General features: G+C 44.8%; 2 protein-coding genes across 4 annotated transcripts; both read left to right on the top strand.

Annotated features, from left to right (window-relative positions):
- The first annotated feature begins 1,245 nt into the window (after window positions 1-1,245).
- Window positions 1,246-7,218, top strand: LOC134560918 (chymotrypsin-like elastase family member 2A). 3 transcript variants are annotated; one of them, XM_063417372.1, is made up of 8 exons: window positions 1,246-1,288; window positions 1,523-1,611; window positions 2,035-2,132; window positions 3,071-3,199; window positions 3,908-4,044; window positions 4,724-4,869; window positions 5,891-6,043; window positions 7,075-7,218. In XM_063417372.1, exons 1-8 carry the CDS (start codon window positions 1,246-1,248, stop codon window positions 7,090-7,092), a joined length of 813 nt encoding a protein of 270 aa, XP_063273442.1. In that variant the 3' UTR covers window positions 7,093-7,218. The 3 variants fall into 3 exon arrangements, with proteins under 3 accessions (XP_063273442.1, XP_063273440.1, XP_063273439.1); XM_063417370.1 differs by lacking the exon at window positions 7,075-7,218 and having other exon boundaries at window positions 5,891-6,153; XM_063417369.1 differs by lacking the exons at window positions 1,246-1,288; window positions 7,075-7,218 and having other exon boundaries at window positions 1,294-1,611; window positions 5,891-6,153.
- Window positions 7,219-9,228: 2,010 nt separating this feature from the next.
- On the top strand, window positions 9,229-18,797 carry LOC134560821 (receptor-type guanylate cyclase gcy-12-like). Its single transcript, XM_063417195.1, has 7 exons — window positions 9,229-10,355; window positions 11,618-11,752; window positions 11,995-12,169; window positions 12,594-12,692; window positions 13,850-13,941; window positions 14,468-14,605; window positions 15,192-18,797. The coding sequence occupies exons 1-7, from the start codon at window positions 9,375-9,377 to the stop codon at window positions 15,486-15,488; spliced, it is 1,917 nt and encodes a 638-aa protein (XP_063273265.1). The 5' UTR covers window positions 9,229-9,374; the 3' UTR covers window positions 15,489-18,797.
- Window positions 18,798-20,722: the final 1,925 nt, after the last annotated feature.

Below are 20,722 nucleotides of genomic sequence, written 5' to 3'. Positions count from 1 at the left end.
TTTATTTCAGCATTTTTGAACCCCTTGTTTGGTGTCTATGTACAACACAGCTCTGGTTGCAAAACTGGCATTATTATATTTGTTTCCATTTTATTAAGTTTGTTCCCTATGGGTGACCTGGCTTACAGGGTAGAGATATTTGTTTTTCAAATAACCAGCAACAGTTTTTCAATGGCTGGTGGATGGAAAGGTGACAGAGAATGGAAAATTCCTGTAGTAGAAAATAAAAGGGAAAAAAGAGACAGGGTAAGCATTGATATCTAGTCACTGATCTCAAATGTAGGTAATGAATTTGGATGGTTCCCTTTGTGGCAGCATCTCCAGAGGGCTGTGACAACCTGCCCTTGCCTGCTTTGTCCTGTGAGTGGAAGTGCTTTGCTCTTTTTCATTAACAAGCACTTTTTCATTAACATTTTTCTTGTTCATTAACAAGGGTGTTACAGCACAGGCCAGCACTGCTGCAGGGTGCACACAGGCTCATTTGCAAGGCTGCAGGAACCCTGTTCTCTTCCAGGGCTGTGCTGCTGATCTAACAAGGGGAAATAAGAAAGGAATGGAGTCTGACTCACCACAACATATCAGGATTTCTGCTTCATCATGGACAGCTGGTTCTTTGTTTGGCTTGAGGTATGTTCCCCTTCAAAGTGATTACAGTCTGGTTTCTTGAAGAAGTCTGGCATGCTAAAACACATCCAGCTTGATCTGGGAAAGAAATGCAGGTTTTCAGTCAGTACAATGTGGTAGATGCCATTCGGGTACACACAAAACAAAAGCAGACCCCAGACCAAAATAAAATCCCAAGCAGTCCTAGAACTGTACAATAAGTAAGAGAGATCAACTCTAGAGATCAACTAATCCAACCCCACCAACACATCTGAATCTGTCACTGTCCAGACACTTACTGCTGACATACCACCAAGTGTCTGAATAATTAATTTAATGTTTTCCTTCTGTGAACACCTTTGTGATGAACTTTCAAGGCAATGGAAATGCAAACAGCTGCTACAGATAATAAGCAACTAATCTGGAATTCTTTTTAATCAAGTTGTTTATATAGCCTGGATCCAAGGTCCACCTAAATGGGGCTATTTTAGCAACTTATGTATATAAAGAATTATCCCACAGTGACACAGGTTTTCCATTGGTGTTGGAATAGCTCTGCATTTTCAGTCATATGTCCCAGAGATAAAGGACACTGTATAAAATGGTGTGGAGTTGAGCCTGCAGCACCCAGGAACTGGCACCATGCTTGGAGTCCTCTTTGCTGTGTTGACTCTGGCATCTGCAGGTACGTGTCCAACTTCTGCTTTAGTTTTAAAAGAAAAAGTTAATTAAAATCTAAAAACAACTTTCCTTTTCTAGACAAACTGAGCATTCTGCATCAAAGCAGAAAAAAATACAGCATGGGATGTTCATTACAAGCATCTCTCAAAAGAGTAACTGGGTGCTATGCTATTTTATATCTTACAGATGTTTTTTAAACCTACTTTCAAAACACACATCCTATTTGTATGTCTTCTAGCCTTTGGCTGCGGGGTTCCTGCCTACCCACCTCTTGTGTCCAGAGTGGTTGGAGGGGAAAATGCCAGACCATACAGCTGGCCCTGGCAGGTTGGTCATTCTGTGCTTTCCCTGGAGCAGCTGGGGCTGTGCTCTCTCTGTGCTGCACAACTGAACAAAAACCTCTTCAATTCCATTTGATGCATCTTGCCTGACATGTCTTAGGTTTTGACTCCTCTGTTCTGATCAATCCTAAAGTTTCCAGTCTTTTTAAGAAAGCTCTGAATGTGCCACACTTTGCTGGTAATGCAAGCTCTCATTTTAAGTCTAGAAGACTTGGGCTGTTTAAGCAAGATATATTTTAAAAATCAAGCTTTGGACAATAGGGAAGGTGGGAAAGCTTTTCCATGGCCAGGAGTTGGAAACTTCAAAGCCTTTCACCATCAGCAAGTTGTGTTCTGGGGCAGGAACAAAACACAACAATGAAAAATGAAAAAGCAAAAGCCTGAGCCTTACTTGGTTCCTTGATCCCAGGCCTCCCTCCAGTACAACTCCAATGGAAAGTGGCGTCACACGTGTGGGGGAACCCTCATTGCCACCAACTGGGTGCTGACAGCTGCCCACTGCATCAGGTGAGTGAGGAGATAAATCTGGCCCAGGAAGCAGCACACGAGCAGAAAGAGATGAATTCCAGTTTAATTATCAATGCCAGTTCTCCTTTCCCAGCTGAAAGCTCTGAGTTTTGCATCATATCTTTTGATTAAAAGTCAGGAAAATTACATCTCTTTATTTTCTTAATGTAAAAGGGGAAAAAAACCCCAGTTACCTGAATTATATACTCTTCATTTTCTATAAACAAACTATAAATATCCTTCTGTTTTCAAGTTGGTATTAAAATTCAGCTGTGTTGCCTGTTTCTGTAATACTCGTGTTGGTGAGACCCACAAATTAACAAATCAGTCCACTCCCTGAAGAAATAATCACAAATATTTTGAATATACCAATCATTTTCAGTAATGATTGGTATATTCACTGTTCATATTATGTGGCACTGTAAAAAAGAAATTATCAGGTACAGCAATGTCATTTCATTATCAAAACTGTTTCCACAAACACAACCCCCTTTTGCTCTGGTAGCATATGGTTATTGTAACATTAAGTTGTAGCAAATATCATAATATGAAACATGAAGGACTGGCTGCATGTTATTATTATAAATCCTACATATTGTATCTATCACACAGTTGTTTATTATTGAAGTTATTCATGACTGTCAAAGTCCAAATTGTTACTTCATTGAAGAATGTGAACTGAATCCTGCAAAGATTGGAGGCACTTTGAGTTTGTTAATGAAGCCTTGAGCAGGAGTGGAGAGAACAGCTTAGAGATGAAAAGATTCTGAAGTCTAGAACACAATCTGGACTTAGCAAAGACTGGCTCAGCTCCAGACAAACCATGCCTGTGATGAGAGATTCCAGTCAAGGATATTCTTATTGAATCTCTCAGGAGTGAAAGATGCAAATGCCTCAGCAGCAGCTGCTCACTGAGTGTTCATCCTTTTCTTGCCCAGCTCTTCTCGGACATATCGAGTGTTTCTTGGAAAATACAACCTGGCAGCTGAGGAAGAAGGATCAATTGCACTTTCTCCAGAAAAGATCATTGTTAATGAGAACTGGGATCCTGAGGATGTTGCAAATGGGTGAGCTGGGAGCAGGTATTTTTTCAGTTTGTAGGTGGAGGGTAAAAATCAAACTGCCTCAATTCCACCCACCTGGAGTTATGGCAATTTAAATTCATGTTTAGAGCCTCCTGTTACAATGTCCAGTTTGTACATTCCCCCTGAAGAGAATACAAAGCAATTAATAATATTAATTTATTACTGACTAATGTTTCCAGAAGCCATTTTGCATGTTCATGCATGGGTTGGAAGCTGTTCCATGCAATGATATCTTTTGTACAATGAAGGGGAATGGAGCATTTTATACAGCACTCTTTGAAGCCCTCTACCAGCAGCACAGACACAGAATCAGTGATCATTAATATCCATGTGGCTGAGGGACCCCTGGGTCCTGCTGCAGGCTAAGGACAGTAACAAAGAAATCCCCTCAGTTCCAGTCCTTGGAGTGAGTCCTAACATCTGCTTGGTTTTGTTGAAAAAAAAATCTATAAAAACCAACTTTCTACCATCAGGAAAACAAACAGTTCTGCAGGGAATAACCTTCCAGTCCCTGGATTTCCCCAGTGCTTTAGGGTACAGGAATCTTTGCTGCCTGTGCGCTGGCCTTTCTCCCTTGGTTCTCTTTTGAACAGGCAGGGGCTGTGTACTGCTGAATACTCAGGCTGCTGTGTCCTAACCCATTTTTCAAACCCCCCCTTTCTCTCCCAAAACTCTCCAACGTCACCACAGGTACGACATTGCTCTGATCAAACTCTCTGAGCACGTCACCCTGAGTGACCAGATCCAGCTGGCCTGCCTGCCCCCTGCCCAGAGCATCCTCTCCTCCAACACTGCCTGCTACGTCACCGGCTGGGGAAGACTGGAGAGTGAGTACCTGGGTGTTTGCAAAACCGTGGAATAAAAAAATAAACTTTTAGAAGTGCCTTCTCCTCTGAGATTGACAGCAAAGACTATTGATGGTGCTCAGGATCCCCTCAAAACTCAGTGTAGTGAGGTAGTTTGTTATATTAGGCCCCACTTCACTCACACATTGTGATTTTTCCCTTTTAAGCTTATTTTCCAGAGCTGGTAATGCACCTGAGGGGCCTTTACTGAGCTTTTAGGAGCTGTTGTAATGCAAATGTTAATAGTGTGCAGACAGGTGCATTTGCTAATCCCAACACACCTGCTGAGTATCTGAAGACACATAAGGGAATAGATGTGAAGAAAATCTCAGAGAGTTGAGCAGAGGTGTCAGCTTGGCCCAGGAGACAATTCCTTGAGGGATAAGTAAATTGCAGATTCCTGAAAAAGGAGTAACCCTTTATTTCTCTAACAATGAGACATTTTTTAATGGAATGCAAATTTTTAGTAAGTTAAGGTGTTATAAAATAATGGAACTAAGGGACACTCATACCTATAACAGCTTCTCCTATAATATAGCTCCTGTGGAGTGTTTTACCTGGAGTGATGGTGCCCAGATCCCAGGAGAAATTTAGCAGAGCAGTTTTATTCTTCCTTCAGTGCCAGCTGCTACCGTGACTCTGTGTTTCTGTTCTCTCTCAGCGAATGGACCCCTTCCCGATGACCTGCAGCAAGGCCTTCTGCTGGTGGTGGATTATGCAACCTGCTCCCAGCCTTCCTGGTGGGGAAAGATAGTGAAACCCACCATGGTTTGTGCTGGTGGGGACGGAATCATCTCCAGCTGTAACGTGAGTCCACTCTCTGGGCTTGGGTTTAGGCAAACAGGCCTGATGGGGAGGAAACGTGTCTAAGTTTGGAAAGAGGTGTCTGCCAGGGAAAGCTGGAGCTTCCCTTGGAATGGAGAATGTAAACCCCTCCCTCCAAATTATTATATGTTTACAATTAAGGGGCTTTCAGGCAAAGAGATGGGAATAGGAATAACAGTTATTTACTACGAATATTAAAAAATACAAATGTAGTAGTACAAAAAACAAGCAAACAAAAAAAATTCCTGGTAACACTGACAGAGTCAGAACATGACCTGACACCCTGTTCAGGGTGTTGGGAGCAGTCCAAATAATCCTCCTGGAGTGACAAATGTGGTTCTGTTGGAGCAGAGATGATCCTGTAGGAAGGTCCAGTGTTGGTGAGATGGATCTGGTCTTCCTCTGGGAATGCAGAGCACACAGGCTGTGCTGGGCTCTGAATCCCAAGGTTTATCCAGGTGGGAATGCAGTGCACACAGGCTGTGCTGTGTTCTGAATCCCACGGTTTATCCAGGTGGGAATGCAGTGCACACAGGCTGTGCTGGGCTCTGAATGCCAGGGTTTATCCAGGTGGGAATGCAGTGCACACAGGCTGTGCTGGGCTCTGAATGCCAGGGTTTATCCAGGTGGGAATGCTGGGCTCCTCCCCTGGGTGGGGCATCTCCCATGGATGATGGAATTGGATCAGCCCTGCAGGGAGCCTCGATGGCCCATGGACAGCAGAGATCCCCTGCAGGGAGGATGGGTCCTGGAAGGGATAAAGAACACTGCCACAGCTGGTTTAACAGCTGGCCATTAATAGAAGGCAACACCCCCTCCCCCCCAGAGTTGTCAGGAATGGGTATATGAGAGATAAACTCCTTTCAATGATAAAGATAAAGATAAAGAAAAACCGCTTTCAATGGATGGCAGATAGACTACATCTTGCATTGAACCCAAGACAAAAGGTTAAAAACCCCCCAGAGGAGCTGCTCCCACCATGACTGTGTTCCCTCTCCTCCAGGGGGACTCTGGGGGCCCACTGAACTGCCAGGGGGACGATGGCAGGTGGGAGGTGCACGGCGTGGTCAGCTTTGGCTCTGCTCTGGGCTGCAACTACTACCACAAACCCTCTGTCTTCACCCGGGTCTCTGCCTACAGCGGCTGGATCGAGCAGGTGAGGGGCTGCCAGGGCACAGCACACACACCTGGCTCTGCTGGGACCTCCACCACCTGCTAAGGGAGCTCTGTTCCTGCTGCTTTTTATCTTCTTTTTCTGCCACAGTCGGGGTTAAATGCTCAAGACGCTGTTTCGTGTTCAGGCTCAGATGTTTCTTAATTCTTACCTCTGTTACAGTCTCGTGAGTTCTACAGCACTTCTAGATAACAAACTAAAAAATGGCCTCTATCTCTTTCTCTACAAGGCCTTTTAAGGATAAACTGTCCAATTGAGAAATGATCCCTAAATTATTTTTGCTTTAACCCAATAACCAACCACCCATAGTCCTCAATGCAGACTTTTCTATCCAATTACAAAATACCACCCAGACCCATGGAGAATAAGGTGAAAAAGAAAGGACTGACCTCCACTCTTAAACCTCCATCTTGCTTTATTTATATTACCTTATTCTAAAACCTTAAACTCTAAGTTTTCCACCATGTGATATTACACACTTCTATTTAAACTACACACCCGTAATCCCAGTTCTATAATTCAATTTTGGAAGCCTTTTCCAAGGCCTCAGGTCAAATGCAGTGTTTGCTTGGGGGTCATTGCCTGTCAGCACAGAAAGTCTAAAATTCTCAGTGCCAAGGGTTCCAACATATCACTCTTAATTCAGCCCTTACCAATTGGAAGTATCCTCCTCTGAAACAATATTCAAATTTTTTCACTTATTTAGATAAGTTTTGATAATAGAAATGCATTTTCCCTTTATCCTAGAGCTTTATTGTAGTCATAAAGATTTACCACATATTTCAGAAGTGATTACTCAAATTTGCATTTATCAATACACTGATTGTTGCAAAAGGTAGCACAGGCAGCTCAAGTCTGGAATGTCAAACATCTTTTAGTTTAATATAAACTTTGACTGAGAAGCAAAAATCTTATTTCAGTTATTTAAATCCTGTGACTTGGACACAACACATACTGTACACAAATTCCTGCATCTCATGATCTGATTTTTTGTTCGTTTTACATTTTTGTAGGTTATGGCAACCAACTAATCCAATGAGAACTGGATGAGAGACACCAAGAAGGAAAGCAGTTTGAATAAAGTCATAATCATGACACCTTTGATCACAAAGAACTGGGAAATTACACTTTTAATGACACAAGTACTAAACCAAACACTAGTGCAATAAACGGTATTTTTTGCAAGACGAAAACAAAATGTTTGTCTGTGTCACTTCTTCCTGACTGTTGGCAAGCCCAGAGATTGCATTTGGGGAAAATGCTGAATATTTTTGCCTGTCCTCTGCCTCGGGCTGGAGCTTCCAGCCGACCCTGGGGAAAGGTGCCAGCCCACCGTGCGGAGGGTGGGCACTGGGAAGAGTCGGAGCATCACAAACACCTCCGGAGGAGGCACAGGGAGGCACCGCAGGGCTGGAGGCTGTGGCAGGACCCCGAGGCTGCCAGGGGGACTCCTCAGAGCCGGCCATGCCAGCAGGGAAGGCAGCAGAGCAGCCAGCAGGTCCCTGCAGGTGAGTGTAAAAACGCTTTTACGCAGAGGTTTTACCACCTGGGAGCCCGGAGCCAGCAAGGGGAAGGGCAGGATCCAGTCCTGGGGCAGAGCTGGCTCCTCCAGGGACCTGCTGCTCTTTTTTAAATCCTTCAGGTGAAGAGCTCAGAGCTGTCACTCTTAAAGATCCTCTCCAGTCCAAACCAATCTGGGAATCTGAGATTCTACAAATATCTAATTCTGTCACTGTCAGCTGCACCGCTGGCACCAATGGGGAGTTTTGGCAAAGTAAAGCAGAATCGCCACTTTTAGCCCAGCATTTAGTTAAAGATCTTCTTTATATTCCTTTTACTGTAATAGAAGACTGCCAGTATAAAATCAAAGTGGATTTTTGTTGTGTTTTTCGTCTCCCCATGGCACATATTAGATGTTTCCAAAAATAAAATGAATGATTGTAAATGGAGGGGAAGTGACCCGAAGGTGAGCAGTAGATACAGTAAGGAAAAGGTTGGACGATCATGGTGAGAACAGAAATGTTCAGAGATACATTTTTTAGGTTTGCAGTTCCTTTTAGTTTGATATTTTGCAGATATTAACCTCTGGACTGAAAGCAAATATATTATTAAACAGAAATTGTATTAACTTAATAAGATAAATCATGGCTGTTTATCACCTTTGGGAACTGTATTTTTATCACTTTTCTTCTGCTTTACAACCATTGACCACCAATCTGCCCAGCAAGAATTTGTTTTGCTTAATATCAGCCTCTGCTGAGAAATAATAGGCTTTATTGGGTTTTATTTGCCTTACCAAAAGTGTGATTTCCTATATCTGAAAGAACAGGGGATCTGAGAAGGGCTTTTTTAAATCAGCTTTACTAAGCAGGACTTCGTTCTTTATCAGTGGAAATAAGGATTCCCCAGTTATTCAGGAGTCATCAGCTCCAGCATAACATCCTGAGCTTTTTTGTGAGTATCATTAGTGTAAGATTGTAAATGATGGAATATTAGTTTTGAAAATTAAAATCATTAGAGGTCACTTTGCTGTATGGAGCATGGATGTCCATTATGCGCAGCATGAAAGAGAGACAGGAAGGTAATAATGAAGCTCAAACAATAAAAATTGGATGTGCAAATGCTTTGGTAAAAACTGAAACAAAACAGAAATATGATTCATTTTCCTTCTGAAATACATAGGCAATATTGTAAAAAACATCTGAGCTCATTTGAACATACTGACAGAAATTACTCATCATTTGGAAATGCCTATTAAGAACAAATTCTCCAAGTTTGATTTTAAAAAATCAACAGTTCCAGTTTGTGATCACTAAAAGTAACCTATCTTTTCATGGCTTTCCTTAAGATTTGGAGAGAAGTGTCACAGAGAGTAAAATCTACAGCAAATGGTTTTATTAACTTGTTTTTCTCACAGAAAAATTCTATCATTCCTTTGTTTTTGCAGATCAGAGTGTGTCATGGCAGCAGGCTCTTTTACAGCTTTTCTTTTAAAACTTACGTCAGATGGAACAAAACATAATAAAATATGTCTTTAAAAAATCCAGATAATACATGCTCCTTTTGCTTTGTGTCAGGATGCATGGGAATTGTTAAATATCACTGCTAGATCCAGCTGTGGCTTCAGGAGTTGGAAGAAACACTCCAAGGATCAGACAATGCCACTGTTGTTTATTTAATTCTCTTTTTTAGGTGTTTTCCCTCCTCCAATGCTAGTGGTAGAAAAACAGTCCAAAGGATTTTGACTGCATGCGTGGTCTCCCTCTGCAGCCTCCTTGGGGCCATTTCCTTTGATCTGAGCAGCAGCTGGGAAATGTGGACAAGCACAGGCAGAGCCCTCCAGGAACTCAGCTCCTGTGAAAAGCTTTGGGCTGCTCAGCTCATCTCCCTGCTGCAGGAGGAGAGGCACAGCACAGCACAAAAGTTCCCAGCAGCAGGCACAAGGAATAAATCATTCCATTCTCAGCTTCTGGGGAATTTAAACTCCCTCTGCATGGCAAGTGAAGCAGAGCTGTACTGTGAGACCTGCCAGTGCAAGGAGGAGAAAATCTCCATTTGCAGATTTTACAGAACTGCCTTGAGGCACAGATTGAATATCTCAGGGGTTACTGAAGCCAGGCAGGTGCTGTCCAGAGCCATCTCTGAACTGCTCCAGCGTTTCAGAATTCCCCACGAGGACCTCAAAGCCATGAGACACAACCCTGACTGGGCAGACACTGTAGCTTTTAAACTCATCCTCCAAATCAGAGAAGCTGTGCTCAAAGCTCAGCCAGTGCCGGGACCCACGAGCCTTCAAACCACTCTGCATCAACATTTTGCCACTCTGAGCTACGCTCTCTTCTCCTCAGAGACTGCACATAAGTGCTGGACAGATAATGTCAATCTGTCACTTTATCCCACCCATTATGAAGGAATCTCTTTCTTTGCCCCATTCCTGGGCTTGGGTGAGTTTTTATCCCTGGAAGGGACAGTGAGGGGACTGCATCATGCACAGAGCTGTCTGCTGCAGGAGGGACAGGAGAAGCTGCACAAGAAATCCAGGGAAATCCTGTCTGCAACAAGCCTTAAGATCAGCCTGTTGGTGGTGGCCTGTCTCATTTACCCCATTGTGCTGATGTCCTTCAAACAAATGACAGATTGGATCCACAGCTATGCCAGGAACCTCAAGGAAAAGACAGAGGACTTGAAAAGGGAGAGGCGCCTTGCTGAGGACCTCTTGCACCAGATGCTGCCGAAGTCTGTGGCCAAGCAGCTGAGGAAATGCCAGAAAGTTGAGGCAGAAAACTACGATCAGGTTAGTAAATGGAAAGGCTGTTGTCACAGAAGGTAAAAAAGAATTCACCTAAAATAGCACCTACCTTGTCACAGTTTTGAGGATCCTGGGTTTGCACCCAGAGCTGAGTGTGGATGGAAATCCAAATATTCCCAAAGGGTTTTGGAAAGAGCTGTGCAATGTGCTACGGAGCACTTAGGCTGATGGGGGAGAAAGAAGAGCTGAGGTTTCCAAGTGCATAGCTTGAGATGTCAAACATCCTATACTGGCAAATTGTGGTCAAGAGCCAGCCAGCACCACTGGATCATGAGTTCCTAGGAGCAAGAAATGAATCTCGTCCTTGTAAAACATGAAGGATAAAAGAATTGCTGCTGTCTGTGTTGAATTTAGCAGCCGTGCTGCACAGCCCTCAGCCCAAATCCTCATGCTACAGTAATTGCAATTCTATTCTCTCTTTTTCCCTGGACACCCCCTTATTTTCAGCTGTGAAGCACAGTACTAAATTTTTGCATTTAATCTGTAGGTGTCATTAGCAGAACAACAACCTGTAATTGCACAATTATAATCCACAATAGTCCTGACATCAAAAGTGCTGAACCAAGGCAGAGTGAAAAGATGGCCCTTCCAGATTAATTGATATTAGCAAGGGTGATTTGAGTTTAAACACTGACACAATTCAGAGAGCACAAACAAGAAAATTCTTTGCCAACAGCTGCAACACACATTTCTCTTTCTCAATTCGATTATTTCTTATATAAGTTTAAGGTTTTTATGTGATTTTTTTTCTGTAAATTACTTGATCATGACAAATATCATTTGAAGAGAAACAAAACCCAGTTAATATTTTCTAATTCAACAAGAGCAGAGACAGCAGTTGAGATTTTATTCCGCAGGTTTTTTGGGTACCTAGTTTTATCCCTATCAGTTTAAATCCCTTTTAAAGGAAAATGAGACCCTACTTCTATAAGAAATCTCTTGATCACTGCTCACAGGATTCAAAGCATTTGACTTTCAGTCTCCCATTAGTATGAGGTATTCACAGAAGTGCAGGTGATAAACTTTGCAGATAAAAATAATTTTCTCTTTCAAATAAAAGAAAACAATTCAGAGCCAGAGCTTGTTGATTTAGGATTGTATCTATTGAGCTGTGCAAGACTGGTACTATGTGCAGCCTGTGTTTTAGGCTGTTGTGCTCAGGATTTCCCAAATCCCCAAACTCCCCAAAGGCTTCACTACTGCTGCCTGGAGACCTTGGCTTCCTGCTCTCCTTCCCCCTGTGTCAGGTGACCATCTTCTTCTCTGACATCGTGGGGTTCACGAGCATTGCTGCCTCCTGCACCCCCTTGCAAGTGGTTGAGATGCTCAACAATCTGTACGTCTGCTTTGACACCAGGATTGACTCCTATGACGTGTACAAGGTGAGTACAAATCCACAGGAAAGGAAGCTGCAAGCTGCTGAAATCTTTCTTACTCTGTTTTCTGGTGAATATCAAATACCCTGGGCCAGGAGGCCAAAATCCATGAATACAAGACCTTGCCTAGAGGGACTACAGAACATTTTGGCAAGTGCTGGACAGCTAAAACAGATTTTATTCTGATTTTCTTTCCAAAGGAAAGCTCAGTGCCTTGCCACTTAGTTACACGTGCCCCTTCCTATCAGGTGGAAACCATTGGGGATGCCTACATGGTAGCGAGTGGCCTGCCAGAGAGGAATGGCACCAAGCACGCCGATGAGATTGCCAAAATGTCCCTGGACCTGGTGGCAGCGGTGCGGCAGGTTGGGATCCCCCACATGCCAGCAGGCAGGCTGGAGCTGCGGGCTGGGATACACACAGGTACACAGGCCGAGGGGAGGCAGGAGGAAAACACAGCAGGGCACAGTCCAGAAAGGAATTCTGCCTTTCTGTATGAGCTGCTGCCTCTCCCCGCACTTCAGGATAAGAATTTCTCCTGGTTCCAGCAGGAGCAGGGAGGTGAAATGGCTTTTGCCTGTATGAGTGTGGAAGGGTCTGGGAAGTAGTTTAATATTGGTGATATCACCACCAATTAGCTACAGCTAATTAAATTGTGACTTCTCTCGCTAAGTAAAGGCTGTGCAGCCAGGCCCCAGATGCACAGAGCACTCCCAGTTCCCACATCTCTGTGAGGATACAGAGTGACTGGCAAAGGTGCTGCCATTTGACACTGCCCTGCACTCACTTCTCACTGATTCTCACCACTTGCTTCCTTCTGGGGCCTCTCTGCCTTGTGTTTTCTCAGGGCCCTGCGTGGCTGGAGTGGTGGGGTACAAAATGCCTCGTTACTGCCTCTTTGGGGACACTGTGAACACAGCTTCCCGCATGGAATCCACCAGCCTGCGTGAGTGCCTGGGGAGGGATGGGGCACCCAGCCACAGCCACGCCTGCACTCTGCCCCTCTGGGGCACTGCAGGGCAAGGAAAACCCCCAAAAACACATCAGGCACAGTCAAGTGTGAAATAAGGTTCCTAGAGGAGAAGGAGAATTTTCTGGGGCTGCCTTGGTTTGGAAAGGCAGGTATCTGTCAGGGAAAACTGGAGTTTCCCTTGGAATGGAGAATGTAAAACCCCCTCCCTCCAAATTAGTACAGTTTTGCAATTAGGAGCTTTCGGGCAAAAATATGGGAATAGGAATAACAGTTCTTTACTAAGAATATTAAAAAATACAAATGCAGTAGTACAAAAAACAAGCAAGCAAACAAAGTCCCAGAAAACCCTGACAGAGTCAGGAATACGACCTGACACCCTGTTGGCCAGGGTGTTGGGAGCAGTCCAAATAAATCCTCCTGCAGTGACAGATGTGGTTCTGTTGGAGCAGAGATTATCCTGCAGACAGGTTCAGTGGTGGTGAGATGAGTCCGCTCTTCCTCTGGGAATCCAGTGGCAAAGAGGAATGTCTGGGGTCCCTGTGTCCCCATTTTTATCTGGGTAGGAATGGTTGGCTCCTCCCCACTGGGTGCAGCATCTCCCAATGGATGATGGAATGTGTCAGTCACTGTGAGCCTCAATGGCCCATGAACAGAAGATATCCCCGAGGGTGGGCAGTGGTGACAGAGATCACAAACCCTGCCCCACCTGGTTTAACAGCTGGGCTGTGATCAGAAGGCATCCGCCCTCCTCCCCTGGAGTTACAAGAGATAAAGAAGAAAGAAAACACCCCCCAACTGCTTTCTACAGATGAAACATAAACTACATTTTTTTGGTTACATAACCCAGGACAGGGACCATCCCAGGTCAGAGAATTAATTATCATCTGTCTAAGGAAGAAGCACATCCCTGACCTGCCATCCCCACTGTCCCTGCACGTGCACCAGTTACCAAATAGACAAGAGAAACTCCTGTGGATTGGCATGGGCACGCAGAGTCACATCCCTGAATGCCAAAAGAGGAGATGGAACACTGGGCTGATAAATGCACTGGGCTGATAAATGCAGGAGGGCTGGAGTGTGTTCCCTGGGACTCAGGGAATCAGTAATTCCTGCTCTGCTCTGAATCCTAGCACAGAAGATCCACATCAGTTCTGCCACATACGAAGCCCTTCTCACAGATGATGCATATGAAATAGAACTGAGAGGAGAAATCGAAGTCAAGGTAAGGGTTTTTCTGTAACTTTACAACAATAAAGACATTTAATGGGATAGGGAGGAGAGGACAGATTTGGCTATCACTCTTCTGTGAAGAGCAAGTCAACTTTTAACCATGTCCCCAAGGTTCTTTTGCTAATTCAGTTGGAAGTGGCTACACATCACTCCTCAAAGCTGACAAAAAAGTGTTCTGTGCACTTTGAAACGTGGCTGCTGTGTCTGCACCTGCATGGAACCACATAAATATGGCCCGAAGTGTAAGGATCCTGTCAAAGAGACATCATGGGTTTAAGGCTGATTTTAAACCCTTTGCAACACTGCCAGTGACCAGCAAGGCAGTGACCTCTGAATGGAAAAGATTATTGGCACCCAAACTGCACATAAATGATATTTCTGTCCCTGATCAGCAGCCACTTGTGAGAGAAGGAGAGATAACAAATGCAGGACAGGGAGCAGCTCTGGCCACAGTGATCCCTGTGTGCTTCACATCCCATGAAAACAGCTGTCTTCTGCTCTCTCCTTTTCTTGTCCAGGGCAAAGGGAAAATGAAAACCTACTGGCTTCTTGGAAACAAGAACTACAGTGTGCAAAATGACAGCCTGGTGTGTCACTGGAACCCGGCAATCTCCAAGAAAAAGAAGATGGGAAGTAGCCAGGGATCTGTCCAACAGGTAAGGAGGTGAACATCTGGTTGGGGGAGCCTGCCTAGGTAATGAGGCACTCGCTTATCGAGATTTCTCTCAATATTTCTGAGGGTCCAGCCAGCAGAGCAATGGCTTAATAAAATAGCGAGACAGCTTCTCAGGATATGCTTTGTAAAATAAATGTTTTAATAACAGCAAAAATAACAAACATTACAAAATGAAAAGAGATAAGCTGAGCACAGTGTACCAAGCACAGTTACACTGGCTAAGGCATTCCCAAAAAGCCCCCGTGCACCCCTTGTGCTGGCTCTTTAATACTCAATGGTCTAGGTGGGTTTATTTGGCTCTTTGCCCAATGAGATGGACACTGGGCTTTGAGGTGCACTTCCAAAGCCCTATCACTGTGTCTGTGCTGGGACTGAGCCAATTGCAACCAGCAGGCTATAGAAAATTCTAGTTTAACTTCCTTATATAGAAACACCTGCTCGGGTACAGAAATGCACGACTACACTCGCTGCAGACTGGGACATGTGGAAATTGCACCTTTGCCCTGGAAGCAGAGGGCTCTGCTGTGTGCAAAACAGCTCTAATGTGAGTTTGTCTCTGTCCACAGGCTGGTGTGGGGGCAGCTCCAGCTGCACGGAGCCCTGCCTTGTCCCGGGATGAGCTGAGCCCAGACATTCACTCCCAAAGGAGTTCCAGACCTGAGAGTGTCACCCACGGAGAGAGCCAAAAGCAGAGGAATGGGTTTCACCACAGCTCCCAGCACAGCCTCCGGGAGAGCCTCCCTTCTCAGGGCTCACCTGCGCTGGGAGAGGGGGACAAAGGTGCCAATTTAGAACACAGGTCACCAGGCACTAAAACCTCATGGAAAAATGAGCTTCTTCCAGGTTTTGTAGATGAGATGTGACAGTATAAGAAGTGACTAGACTGAACCAGGCACACACAGCTCCTCTAAATAACATTCTCTTTTTGCTCCTAGCCACAATTGGTATTTTTAGCTAGCATGTCAACGTGGGAACCTAAAACCCCAGCAGAAATGTAGGAAGGTGTCTCAAAACAAGGAGAAGCTACAAAAGTGCAGCTGGGGTTCCACCAGCAGCATGACTGGGTGGTAAAAGACAAACAGCAGTGTAACTCTTTACTTCACTAAAGCCTTTCTGGATTTGTGCCTGTGGGTGACACAGAATGCAGCCATCAAATCCAGAGTGGTGAGGGTGCTTTGAGACCTGACACATTGCAGAAAGCTGCTAATTTCAAGCTGGCCTTTCCAGCTCCCCGGGGAACCATAGCTTGAAAAATGTGTGACTTTAGATAGTAGGAGAGGGAGTAGTAAAATCCTAAAGGAGAAGGTAATAACTCTTTTTGATTATTGTTTTGGAGATACAAATGAAGTGAGGACAACACTGAATTGCTTCTAGTAAGTTCTGTAGCACTTTGTCTTTCCAGCTCCTCTCCCCTGCAGTGGGACCTCCTCTCCATACCTGTATTTTTTCCATTATCAGCCTCCTGGGGGCTTGGTGGTGAGGCAAAGATGCAGTCCAGCTCTGTGGGAAATGTGAGAACGACAAGCTACTTCTCCCATTGAACTGAAATCTGCTTTTCTTCCCTTGTTGGAGGAAGAGTCTCTGCAGTGATGAGCAGCAAATTCCTCTTCTATGTATGACTCAGAGAAATCAAAGCAAACTGAATCACTTCCTCATGTTGGCAGTAACTCTGTGCAGAGTTCAAGTCATTTGCAAGAGAGCTGCACATTTAATTAACCCCATCCTGCCTGCTGCCTTCTGTGGGCAATTCCAGGAAGAGGGAACAGGAGCACAGGTGTGGGGGATAGGGTTTGTCTCTTCTCCCAGATGACAGATTCATGTAGAGCACAAGAGAGATTTAGCAGAATAAAGTTCTTTCTAAAGGAGGCAAGGCATTGCTTAATGGTTGCAAAAGGCAACACAAATGAAGGTGTGAATTTAAGAGGAAGTCAAGCTTGAAAAGCTGCAATGGGTCTTGGGTTTTAATAATTTCTTTTTCCTGAAATAAAGTAGCTTTATGAGTTTCAAAGGAAGCTGGTTGGAGCATCTCTTTGTCATTCAATTGACTGTTCTAAGAACAACTGGAAAAGCTTGTACAGGTTGACTCCTTGCAGAGTCAAAGCCAAGAGCTGTTTCTTTGAGCCAGGTCACAGAAAGTCACTGCAGGAGTGTGTGTGGCTTCAAGCTGAGCCTGAAGTAGGATTGCTGAAGGTCAGCTGAGGAACTGTTTGGTTTTGGACATAAATCAATAAAATTGGAGGCTGAAGTCCTCATGATAAGTGTAACATGAATATTTCTACAGGAGAAAAAATGAAACACTGAACTAACTCCAGCATTGGTGTTTTATGAATCAAGATCAGGGGTTATTCTGAAAATATATTTGCCAGTTCAAGCAGGAAATATTTCAGACAAATTCAGTGGTTCAGTTCATGAATGACTTTGCATCAATGGCCACAATGGTCACTCCAGGCTTACAACTTAATAAATCTACCTAATAAGGTACTTTGCTAATCTCAAGCACAACTTCCCCTCCCACATCCCCAAATCTCAGAATCTGGAGTGGTACATGGAATATTTATGTGGGTGCAAATACAATTTCATTTCTGTTAAAAGGTATTTGCAAGCACATGATTCAGATTTTTCCATTAAGGTAGCTTGGACGTTGCTCCAATACTTTCACATAAAAGAAAACAAACGTAAATCACATTTCAGCCTGCTGCATCCTGGAAAGCCACTTCAAAAACAAACAAAAAACAAACAAAACCAAAAAATAATCCCTCTTTTTAAAGTCAGTCTCTTGAACCCAGGGGAATGGTGCATTTTTGAGGTGCCTGATGATGATATTGCTGGAGATGTATGGAACCTGCAGAGGTGTGCCTACACAGATTTAAACACAAAATCCCCTGTAGTCAAATATCTATAAATCTAGGCTGATGTCCAGTATTGACACTGAAAGGCTGGAATCTTTTCATCTGGTTCCTGTCAGCACTCAGCAAGTGGGATCAAATGTGGGAAAAAACCACCAACATACACACATACACAAAAAAACCAAAAACCACAAAAACCCACAAAACCCCAAAAACCAACCAAACAAAAAACCCCACAAAAAAACCCAAAAACTAACCAACCACAACAACAACAACAAAAAAACCAACAAACAAACCAACCAACCAAACAAAACCCCAAAAAACCAACACCAAACCCACAAAAACACACAAACAAACCAACAACCAAAAAAACCCCACAAACAAACAGGAAAAGGAGAGACAGAAATAAATGTGATTGAAGAGCCACGACTTTCAGCTCAGTGAGGGAAAATGTCTCAGGTGCACAAATCCCTCCAGAGCCAGGCATGAAAGGAAGCCCATGGGGAGAGGGACAGCTGGGTCCTGTGGGCAGCTCAGAGACACAGGCTGCCTCTAATTGTTATGAAAATCCAGGGTCAAGATCAGAAGCAAATTATTTGCATGGAAAATGAAGCCTGTTCTGATCTTCTCTTCATCTCTTCAGAGGCTTCAGTGTGGATTTTTAAATTAGAAAAAAATGTGTGTACTTGATAGATGGCAATTAGTGTTTATAAACAAAAAATGCACTGCTTCAACTCTGAGCAGTCCCTTTCCCTTCCTCAGGGGAGAAGGAAGTGATGTGTTCCTTGCTGTGCATGTGGCTGATGCTTGGTTCCCAGAGATTTTTGTGGTTTTTATGTCTAGTATGTAGCAAGGTTTGGCCTGGATGAAGGTTAAGGCTGCACCTGGCTTAACTCTAGGACTGATTTTGGCACCATGAAACATTTTCTGGACTGAAATCCTTGCTGTGGATGAGGCTAACTCAGAGTCTCAAGTTTATTCTGGGGGATTTCAAGCTAGCCCAAGGCACAGAGATACCTTCAACTAGAGAAATCCTGCAGGGGTGGAAGTGTCCAGATCCAAGCAAGGACAGATTCTCCGCTTCATTTCCATAAAGACCAGACGGGATATTTGAGCCATCCTGCATCAGCCGCGCTGCTGAGACACGAGGGATGCAAAGGCTGGGACAGGAACTGCCGGGCTCGGCTGGCCAGATGTGCGCACATCTGTCAGCCACAGCTGGAGCAGCTGGAGCCTCCCGGCAGCGAACGGCGTTTCCCAAAGCCCCCGCCAGGGAGCGCTGCGGGCCCGGGCACGGCAGCGCTGCCGGGAAAGGGAAAGAGGGAAAAGGGGGAAAGGGGAAAAAAGGGAAAAATGGGGGAAAGGGGAAAAAAGGGAAAAATGGGGGAAAGGGAAAAAAGGGAAAAGTGGGGGAAAGGGAAAAAAGGGAAAAGGGAGAAAAGGGAAAAGGGGGAAAAAGGGAAAGGGAAAAAGGGAAAGGGAAAAAGGGAAGAAAGGGAAAAAAGGAAAGGAAAAAAGGGAAAGGGAAAATGGGAAAGGGAAAAGGAAAATGAGAAAGGGAAAAGGAAAATGAGAAACGGAAAGGGAAAATGGGAAAGGGAAAATGGGAAAGGGAAAGGGAAAGGGAAAGGGAAAGGGAAAGGGAAAGGGAAAGGGAAAGGGAAAGGGAAAGGGAAAGGGAAAGGGAAAGGGAAAGGGAAAGGCTGGGATCTGATGAGATCCCCTAGGACTTCTTGCCTTTTTCTATTTATCCTGTAAGACATAGCACACTGGAGACTGCAGGAAATCAATTACCTGATGAACTGGCCCCCAGGTACAAGGAGTTGCTTAATTACCAGGTCTAAAGGAACATAAGGGATCTGTGTGTCACTCCCAAGAAGGCAACATAAAGACAGCAGCTGCCTGAAAACATATTTTCCTTTCCTGTTTAGAGGGTTCTTTAAAGATGTGGCTTTTTACACTCTGCTAATTAAAACAGCAGTTCAGGCTTGCATTGATCATTTGGTACAAGAGCTCATGGAAACTGCAGGAGGCAGGAGCACGAGTCCCCAGTGATTCTGTGGAGTTTGCACTGCTTGTCCTCATCTCACAGCAATTCCTATTTCTCCTGTGCTTTTCACTTGCTCTCAAGGCAGGTCACTGCTGCAGGTGCCTTCAAGGACAGCACAGCCACAGAGGAGCTGACACCACTGTGGGCTCAGAACTGGGTTATTGACCCCTAGGCCAGGGCTCACCTGGTGACACCCCAAAAAAAGAAAGGATGGTGATGGGAGCAGTTGTTCTAGGCACACCACAAAGGACACCAAGCCCATTTATTGCACTTTTCAATGTCATATCTGTCTGCAGCCAGTCTAGAAAGCAACAAGTTCTTTCTATTGCAGCGTCCTTGAAATACAGAACAACTCATTGAGGTTGGATCAGCTCCATGAGCTTTGTGCTGTGCATCACCTGAGTGTGTCTGTGGAACATTCCTATCCTCAGAGCTCAGTGTGGCTCCAGCAGTGACAGCAGATCCTGGCACAGCCTCCTGCTCCTTCCTGGGGCTCACAGGCCTTAGCTGGACCCTACAAATGAGGGGTTTTGTTTTTAAACTCTCAAGTATGTGCACAAGGCAGGAGAGAGCGAGAACTTATTTCAGGAAGGTGTTTGTGGCAGACAGGTTAAAATTAGCCCGTTTGTTCCTAAAATGACAGTGTAGAACAGACAAGGGCCTGGCAAGAGGCTCTCCAGCGGGGAATGTGACACAGGAAGCTCCTCCACGGTGATGTCACCTGGCTGTGCAGGGAAGGGTCCTGGGAAGCTCAGGGCTGGAGCCCTGGAACTTGTTCAAGCCACTCTGTATCTGTGGGCAGTGAGAGCAGAGCAGGCACAAGGCAGAGGTGTTGACAGATGAGGGGCTCTGGAGCCAGGACACAAAATTGATATTCTTGCACTTGTGAGGGCCCCTTCAGCAAAGTATCAGCCTCCTCTTCCTGTCATGCCCCCTCCTCTTGGCTGCTCCAGGAATTCCTGCCTTCTGAGCTTTCTGCCTGCCACACACGGCTCAGCAGCGCTTGTTCTTCACAGCCTCGGGCTGGCAGAACCATCAAGGAACAAATTGGTGGGCACTGGGCCCAGGGAAGCTCAGCCTGGAGGGTCAGGATGTTTCCTTTCCTCAGTGAAGGTGTTTGCTTTGAAACTAAGCTAAGGAGCACCAGACCAAGCTCTCAGACCTGCACAAGCAGAGATCTGTTCTGAGGTTTCAAGTACAC

Source organism: Prinia subflava, chromosome 21 (genome assembly GCF_021018805.1).
Source record: "Prinia subflava isolate CZ2003 ecotype Zambia chromosome 21, Cam_Psub_1.2, whole genome shotgun sequence".
In the NCBI taxonomy this organism is placed as follows: Eukaryota; Metazoa; Chordata; class Aves; order Passeriformes; family Cisticolidae; genus Prinia; species Prinia subflava.
Note: the sequence above shows the minus strand (reverse complement) of the source record. Positions and strands in the feature narration are given on the sequence as shown.

Bases quoted from the DNA above. Each gene is read 5' to 3' on its own strand.
- LOC134560918 (XM_063417369.1), top strand. From the start codon at position 1,450: ATGCTATTTTATATCTTACAGATGTTTTTTAAACCTACTTTCAAAACA. The intron at 1,612-2,034 runs GTTGGTCATTCT...CCTTGATCCCAG, and splicing joins CATACAGCTGGCCCTGGCAG to GCCTCCCTCCAGTACAACTC. The intron at 4,870-5,890 runs GTGAGTCCACTC...CCTCTCCTCCAG, and splicing joins GAATCATCTCCAGCTGTAAC to GGGGACTCTGGGGGCCCACT.
- LOC134560821 (XM_063417195.1), top strand. From the start codon at position 9,375: ATGTGGACAAGCACAGGCAGAGCCCTCCAGGAACTCAGCTCCTGTGAA. The intron at 12,170-12,593 runs GTACACAGGCCG...GTGTTTTCTCAG, and splicing joins GCGGGCTGGGATACACACAG to GGCCCTGCGTGGCTGGAGTG. The intron at 13,942-14,467 runs GTAAGGGTTTTT...TTTCTTGTCCAG, and splicing joins GAGGAGAAATCGAAGTCAAG to GGCAAAGGGAAAATGAAAAC.